Source organism: Macrobrachium rosenbergii, chromosome 48 (genome assembly GCF_040412425.1).
Source record: "Macrobrachium rosenbergii isolate ZJJX-2024 chromosome 48, ASM4041242v1, whole genome shotgun sequence".
NCBI lineage: Eukaryota > Metazoa > Arthropoda > Malacostraca > Decapoda > Palaemonidae > Macrobrachium > Macrobrachium rosenbergii.
In genome coordinates this window covers 34468268-34477356 of record NC_089788.1, presented here as the reverse complement: position 1 = coordinate 34477356, position 9089 = coordinate 34468268, and the positions used below count along the sequence as shown (strand labels likewise).

Here is a 9089-nt window from a genome sequence, read left to right as displayed (position 1 = left end):
CTTACCCAGTAGTCTACGGGAACTGCTCTCCCGGACTCGACCAACCAACTTCTTACTTTTGGGATTTTAGTTATATTCTTGTGATATTTAGTTCTTATTTGCTATCTATTTGATATATAATTAGTTATCTATTACCTTTTATTGAGTTCTTTCCTAGCTTTCACATGTGGCTTAACGACTTCTGTATTTGTGTGCTCACGTTGTGAATAATAATAATAATAATAATAATAATAATAATAATAATAATAATAATAATATTAATAATAATAATAATAATAATAACTATTATTATTATTATCTTATCATTATTATCATTATTATTATTATTGCGTTCACGCTGATCTTAGACAAATGAATTTCCATGCAATGGGAAAACAGGAGAAAGTATCTCTTCTGCAGCGCGTCAACAAAAGCAAGAAAAGAAGAGGATAATAATACTCACAAGTACACGACCTAACTCTTTTTTATTTCGTAAATGAAGGATATATATTTATGTATATATATTTATATATAAAACATATGACATTTTCTCAGCCAACGACTAGTCTACTTTGACTGACGTATATTCAACAATCCTGGAGGCATTGAACGCAACCCGCTCGTATTTTCAGTCTGGTATATTCACGGTGTATTTACAATAGGGATGCTGGAGTCACTAAGTTCAGTGGATGCTTTTCCGAGGGTCACTGCTGCTCCTTTTCCTTCTACAGCAAAGTCTGTCGTTGGAAGTAACTACTGGTTTCCCTCTGTCCGTGAAAATAATTCGGTACAGTTTTCGGTTTCTTTCAATTAAGAGACATGAGTGATTTCAGTCTAATACTGTCATTGCACCTTTCACTTTGGTATAAGTACGATCGATATTTTCTGCCTGTCGTCTAAAAATGAGAGAAATGTATTTCTTAGGTATTCTTTAAAAGACACCATTTCAAGTCAGTTGCAAATAGGGGGAATACATTCTACTCACGCGTTGCAAATAAGAGAAGTATAACCTATTTCCACGTGCTGTAACGCAAGAAACATATCACAATATTTACAAAGAATTTTCATTTACAATTCTGCTTTTAGTCTCCCACAACCATTTGTTTATGATAAGAATTATGCTTTTCCTTATCTATAAAAACTCAAGTGGTCAAACTGAATTTCCTCAAACAATCAACACCATTCCAGTTGAAAAATTTGTTTTACATAAATTTGGTTAAACATAACACTGCCTTTACAAACCGTAAATGTCACATTTTCAGAGATGGATATTAACATTTTTGAAATGAAGTTTTCAGTTACAAAAAGTTGTCCTATATAACACCAGTAATTCATTCTAATAAGCATTAACAAATATATCCTTACATTTCCTTACATTAAAAAGTAGGTTTACGTTTCTGTTAGCCAAACTAAATTTTGTGGCACTGAGGTATCCTTTAGAAATAATAAAAAAAATCAGACTAACCTAAAGAAAACTTAACATTTTATAAAATTTTCGAAACTAAAAGAATGTAGACTTTCAACAACAGTGCTTTATATTTCTTCATCTATTGTTCAATTTAGTGTCGGATTATCATTATACAAATTCTGACAATGTTGTTCTTAAAAAAAGTAAAATATATAATTTTGGCAACTGAAACATTCTGATTTCGGGAGATTCTAATTCTTCCTCTTTTCAGTGGCATTGCATTCGCTGGTTCAGCGACTAAACTCTCCAAAAGTCACTGGCGAATTAACTTATCAATATTCAGATATTCCAACAAACTTTTGAATACATTCAATAGATCCAAAGCCCGCTGTTAGATTCCTGATGGATTAGGCTAACAGATCCTCTTGCCCGCTCTCCATCTCTGTAATACACACACACACGCACACACGCATATATGTATATATACTATATATATACTGTATATATATATATATATATATATATATATATATATATATATATATATATATATATATATATATATATATATATATATATATATGTATGTATGTATTGAAGTTTTCTTTGCTCCATTTCAGCAGCGAGGGAATTTCATAATATACAGTATTGCCTTTTGCCGTAGGATAAACACATTTTTCAACCCTTTCAACATTAACATATTTTGGATATCATGACCAATTACAATACGGTGTATACTTGGTGTAATATAACTGGCTTAATTAAATTACACATCATACCTGACGTGGAGGGCATATACGTGAATCATTCTTCGCAGGCCTAATGTGGCATATCTTGTACTTGAAAAACTTTTCATGTAAAATATTGAGCTTCATCACTGGATGTTACATCTGCCAGGGGTTTTGTTGAACGATACTTTACTTTAAAAACCGGGTTTTTGATGACCAAAGCACTTGATCGAGAGTACTCCTTTTCCTGAATCGCTTAGTTTTGGCGACTAATAACCGTGTGACTCAGTTCGTAGCCTTACCGCTTTCTTTAGCCGCGGACAGATTTTGATGAATAATCCTTGCCCTTAAACGCCGGACTTTGGCTACGGTATAATAGTTAGTGATTGATCCACTGCCTTAATGATCAGACTTTGAAGACTGATACACTTGTTAGTGACCGATTCTTTACTTTAACCACCAGACTTTGACAAAAGAAGTGTTTGACTGAAATAGATCCGCCCTTGGCCACCATTTTTTGTGGACTGTTGCAATTGTCAGTGATTGATACAATTGTTGGTGATAGCTCCTTTAACTTAACCACTAGCTATTATGACTGACGACGTTGCTTGGCAACTAATCTAATCCTATGTTCATTTCTGATCCTTCAACTTGACCACCAACTTTCATGATTGATACCGTCTTGGTGACTGATGCTTCACGGTAATCACCGGGTTTGGACAACCGTAGCAGCTGTCGTTGACTGTGCAGTGAATAAACAGTTGTGACAACTTGACTTAGTACACTGACCTCCAGCTTAAATTCGTCCCTATCATATGGAAAGCGGTATAAAAAATATAGGTTCAGGTCAATAAATACATTATTGTACATAAGCAAAAAGTACATCTCACATTTATTTTTACCGTAACCTATTTGTATACATATGTATACTTGCATACAAACATAATATGAATACATCATGTGTATGTATTGTATCTAATTGCGTGTGCATGAATTAGCAATGCAGCAGACACACATATACTGCACACACTACATTTGGGTGTGTATGTGTGTGCGTGCACGCTTGCTTACATGCGTGTGAAAAAATCATGTCCATGTGTTATAATGTATGTACACAGCTTGATTATACACTAATCTATGACGGTGAAGGAGGAATCTGCAGGTTCTGGAGGTGGGGCAGGAGGAGGGGGAGGAGGAGGAGCCTTGCTTTAACACAGAATAACTTTTCAGGAAAGGTCCGGGCCTTGTAACTAATATTAAAAGCAGTAACAAGTATTTACATAGCTGATATGATGTGGGGATTCGGAGTAGAATAACTTTCTACAGCAATAACATTTTGAAGTAAAAATGTGAAAGATAATAAAACAAAAACTTCAATAGAAAAAAACAAAATCGTTTAATGGAAAAGAAAAAATATATATATTTGTAATCTCTTTTGCTTTTTTTGAATTTCATTCATTTTGACCTCTTCTCAAAGAAGTACTCGAAATTGAAAACACACCTGAATGTATAATAATAATACTTAAGCTGTAATCAAGACAACCATTATGAAGAATGAGTAAAATATGAGTAAAATATGAGTGAGAAATCAATAGTCTTAAAGTTACATTTACAAAACTGTTTTCACATCTCAGGACTGAATAATTTCCCGGTACTTTTTCTAGCATAAAGCGGATAAAACTGTTAACAAGCAAACATGAAATTCATTATTTCGAAAAAAGACAGACAGGGCTTATTTCAAGAAGGGCAGAATATTGGTGATGTCACGTTATTCTTGAAATCATGAGGTAACACAGTTAATAGTTAAACGTTAAATTTAAAACGGGTTACCCCTAAGTATCATGGCCTTATTTAAAGTTTACCTTGACATGATAAACGTTGACTAGTATCCTTTGATATTTGTGACTAAATTAATAGCTTGTCTTAAATGATAAAATATTATACTGTTTACCCCTGAAAAATTAGTGACAATTTACAGTTTATCCCTAAAAAAAAGTGATCAGTATATACCTAAAATGTTGAACATGGTAACGTTTACCATTATGTTTATGAAATAGTGCACAGTTTACCCCCTAAGAATAATAAAAATTGTTTAAAATTTAACCTCTAAAAATCTTGATCCCGTTTAAAATTTATCCCTCTACATGATCAAAAGTTTACAGTTGACCCCTAGGCTTGGTTGATCCGGAGGGCAGCAGCTGGTTCATGGAAATGGTTCGGGTTGAAGGAGTGTGGATGGCAACATGCTGGCTGGAGTTGTGAGTTGTGGGGAGGTCAGGCAACGGGGCAATCTTGCTATTTGTAGGTATTATGTCAGGGCAAAACTCATTGAGCGGGTTCTGGCTAGACATTTGCCGATTACTTGGGACTTGGGTGGAATTCTGCTTTGTTATAGAACGCTGGGTGGAATTTAGTTTGTTTCCAGACTGCTCGATGGGTTGCTTGTGGCTTCCCACCGCCTGGGAAGGATCAGACTGAAAAATTCCACCAGAATCTCTGTGCTGAGACATGATGGAAAGAGGAGGAACAGAATTCTGCTTTAGATAATTTGCCCTAATGTAGCACGCAGCATAATTGCGCTTCTGTTGTTTCCTAGCAGGCCTGATGAAGACAGGACTTCCGGCCTCACTAAAGAAGAGGTCATTCATGTTCTCACTGTTAAGATCGGAGAGATCTGACAAACCCTCATCGACAGACCCATGTTTGGCCTTTGTCAAATCTTCATAGATGTGACCTGTAGAGATCTCATCCCAGCTCCTGCTAGATCTGAGAGGAATTTGAGGGGATGAATAGAGCTTGCTACTCCCACTACTACCAGACAATAAGGTCGAACTTTTACTGGCATAGTTAAGACCGCCATCTTGGGAAGACTTGAGATCTTCTTGAAGTGGTAAGCATGACTGTGGGTCTACGTACATTCTATTTCTGGGCACAACGGCAGTGAATGCACTGGGACCTAGAAAAGGGTCAATGACCCCGATTCTGGGTTTGTGTGTGAGAATGTGAGCATTTGGCAGGTCATTAAAGGGCTTATCAGTACACGACTGAAGAACACCATCATCTCCTAAGAGGTGTTGTGTGTTCTGAGAAGCACCAAGGGGTCTTTGACGAGAATGACTCCAAACAAGTTGAAAATCTGAGGTAACGTAGTCTAAGCTACTCTGGTCTCTTTTCTCTTTGTAAGAATTACTTAAAGATAACGCAGCTATGGTTTGAGCATGTTCATTCTTGGGTCTGGCAGGCTGCAGAGTGTAAACACCCATTGGGTGAATCATTTTGATCTCTGCTGGATGCACAATTTCCACGGTCCGCTTCTGACAACAGCTACTAAAGACGTTACATGGGCTCTGTCTGGTCAAAGTCAGAGCTGCAGCAGTGAGGAGGGTGCTGCCCACGATCAGCTCCAAGCCCCTAGAGACAGTGACACAACTCCACCAGATCCACGCATGTGTCTCGGGGGAATTTGGCACTAGAAGGCTGTAGAGGTGGAGTCCTGCAAGGAGAAGCTGAGTCAATGCCGCTGTTAACACCAAGCGGGCTGGATGTGAGATGTTGGGATGGTTTCCCACATTGTTGTTGGACTGCACGCCAGTCATGTGAGAGGAATTGTCCCGGCTTTCTCTCCATACTGCCCACATTCCACCAATGCCTATGGCACCACCCCAGCCTGTTGAAAAAGCCCTTATTATCACTACAACAGGTATGTTATCCTGTTCAAGCCAAAGCACAGAGAAATGAGCAATAGGCAATGCAACAAGGTGTAAGCCAGTGAACAAGTATAGGACTAAAGCTCGGTGAGGATGATTTGGATGCTGCCATTCCTTCAGCACTGCTATTAACAACACTGCAAGAGCTGCTGTCAAGCAAGGCCAGCCAAACTCTCCAGCAACCATTGCTATGGTGATGGGAAACAGGTATTTCATGTCATGGCTTTCAAGCAAAATATCTAAGCTGCGCACAAAAGAGGCACAGAAAATGAATACATGGAGTGACAGATAATGTGTCCTTGGTAACAAGTGGGTACACAGAGCCACTCTGGCCATTAAACACAATGATACCAATCCCAGCAAAGTGAAGAGACCAACTGATACATAAACGTGGATTGACCACGCTACTCCATCAAGAGAATTAGGGAAGCCACTGATCCAAACACCTTTATTCTTTGAGCCATCAATTCCTCTTCCCTTACCATTATTTTCAGGTCTTCTGCTGACATCGAGGGCCGTACGGCTTGTGGCCAAAGGGGCATAAGTGGAAACAACTAAAATATCGTTATTAACAGGACCCTCTTTAGTTCTTCGGCTATCGGAGGTACCGATTTCCTGTGGAATTTCACGGATGTCTTTGAAATTAGAAGTATGATTATGCAAAGTTACTTGTCTGTTTTTATCACGGTGGTTTCCATGTGAGACTGGGACTTCACTGGTGAATTTTGATGGACCTAATGTAGACACTGCCGATTGAAAAGAAGATGAAGAGGAGGTGGAAGGAAAATTGAAAACGATGGTTTCTGTGGTCACTTGAACTGTCGAAGAATCATTAGGACGTCCTTGAGTAGGCGCCCCGTAAGCCACGCCTCGGAAAATGGCGGCTATTTCGTTCTCTCTGATGGCAGGAACTCTTCGTTGTAGGGCCTCGCCTTCTGCCTTCGTCATCAGACGCAGTTGGGTCGACTGAGGGGACTCGACCCCCGTTGTCCTAAGGGTAAGGCCATCAGATTGCATCAAGATCAATGCCAGGGTCGTCCAGAAAACCCATGCTGCATCCATGCCGTTAACTTCAGCCCATATTCATGGGTTCGTACTTACATCGGATGGCAATATCTGTAAACAAAAAAAGTAATTGAAATTAATCATACAATATAGTGGAAAATGCTATTCAAGTATAGCTAAAATCATTATGCATACCTGTCAATGAAAATATTTAGGATTATTCTGAACATTTCCCGGGAAAGAATTATCCCCATCGCCCAACAACACCTTCGCACTATACCTATGCATCTATACAGTTGAATATGAAAACCCCCACATATCCATTCAAGTTCAAAGCGGGTTTCATACATGCGCACCTTTGCATAAGTTTGCACAGACAGATATGAAATAAAAAGAAAATAAATAAATAGAAATATCTAAACACATATACCGTTAAGATATATTGAGTAATATTGTACATCCAGACAAGTTACATATTTTTACATTTTAATATCAAATTCCTTATCAATGTGGAATTTTAATCTCACTCATCAAAATAAAGAGATAATAAACCTTTATTATCTGTGAAGAAAAACACAAATTGTTCCGCATGTACAGTAGGTACGTGTTTGTATACATATTTGGCGTCACTGCTTTCTCAACAGAAAATACTATGGTATCAACGAAGGTAAAAGAACATTCCGTCCGTCTGGAATGAGAATGATGACTCGGTAAGCAGTGCATCTGAATAATCTTGCAGTTTTTCAGTGTTGCCATTCTGGCGCTAAACGACGTTGGGGCACGTGGCAGCAATTTCCCTTTGTTGCACAGTACCTATTCAGAGGGAGGAGCTACGATTGCTGCCTGTAATTATTCATGAAAACGCTCAGAAGAAAAGAGGAAGGCATACAAACTACTAGGCTACCCTTAATTACTGACTGTTGTAGTCAGAGGGATATTGACAAATTAACTATTATTATTTAGTTATCATTCCCAAGAATTATTTATGAAAAGATCCAGAGGAAAAGAGACCTGTAATTATTTATGAAAGGATCCAGAGGAAAAGAGACCTGTAATTATTTATGAAAGGGTCCAGAGGAAAAGAGACCTGTAATTATTTACTGAAGTACAGAGAGGCAAGGGGACAGAAATTTTAATGACCTCGAGTTGCTTATCAAAACACTCAGAGTGACGGAGAAAGGCCTAATCATTATTAACTGTAATTATTAATCAAAGCACTTGGAACGAAGGACATAATTAGTTATTATCACCTAAAAATATCTCTTAAGGGAATCAGAAGAGACGAGACAAAATTCTTTGTTATGACCCGTATTTATTAAAGCGGCCAGAGGAAATCGTGTAAGCACAGTTAGCTATTATTGCTCGTAATTATTTATTAAAATATTCAAGAAGAGGCACTCATATGTAAAGAAAAAAATATTGAGTGGTAGTACCTGCAACTATTTCTTAGCATTTGTAATTATTCCTGTGTAGTTATTCAGCTGTTTCAACATTACTAGGCATGGCAGCGTCTAATTACTTTCAAACAATTAACTTTAATACATCCTTCAACAGTTATTGAGAGGTTCTTTGTAAGTTTATAAATTGATTTCACGGAATATTCAAGTTTTTAACAATTCATCTTTTATTATTTCGTGATTTGATTGTTGCCTTATGTTACGAGGTGCCATTAAAGCAACTAGAGAGAACAATACACATTGCGACGATATGTTTAATATTTGTTAAACTCGTTCTGGAAATAGATATCTAGTTTGAGTGGATCAGGTTTCGCGTCTCTCTCTCTCTCTCTCTCTCTCTCTCTCTCTCTCTCTCTACACACATACACACAAGAGCATGCAATCTTACATACACATATATCATTAGTCTTTGAAATTCTCTCCTTCATACACACACATACGCTCTGTCTCATTTACAAATATACAGATATACAATATATCTATGCATATATATATGCCCATAAGCATACACAAATGTATATGTAATATGCCCTTAAGCATGTACTAATAAAGATGAAACCTGAATACCTTACATCTGTGTATGGTCTTCGCTACAAAGGAAGAAATACTGATGAATATGTATATAGTGTCTGTCACATGCTATTGAAACTTTTTGCGTGAATGAAAACACAGACCTTTGAATGAATAGTGTTGAAATATACAAATATACGTGGCATAAATAAACAGAGATGGAGAAATGGAGCACAGGATTACAGAGACAAAGTATAATGGTGATTATGCTTTGTCCCTTCATTAAAATAATCCT

The 9089-nt window shown here is 37.4% G+C and overlaps 1 protein-coding gene across 1 annotated transcript in view; it reads right to left on the bottom strand.

Moving 5' to 3' along the window:
* Positions 1-1973: 1973 nt before the first annotated feature.
* Positions 1974-9089, bottom strand: part of LOC136831337 (uncharacterized) — a 44733-nt gene continuing 37617 nt past the window's right edge. The window contains exon 2 of the mRNA XM_067091631.1: positions 1974-6938. Within this exon, the coding sequence (XP_066947732.1) occupies positions 4272-6884 (2613 nt within the window). The 5' untranslated portion in view covers positions 6885-6938 and the 3' untranslated portion in view covers positions 1974-4271. The remainder of the gene's footprint in view (positions 6939-9089) is intronic.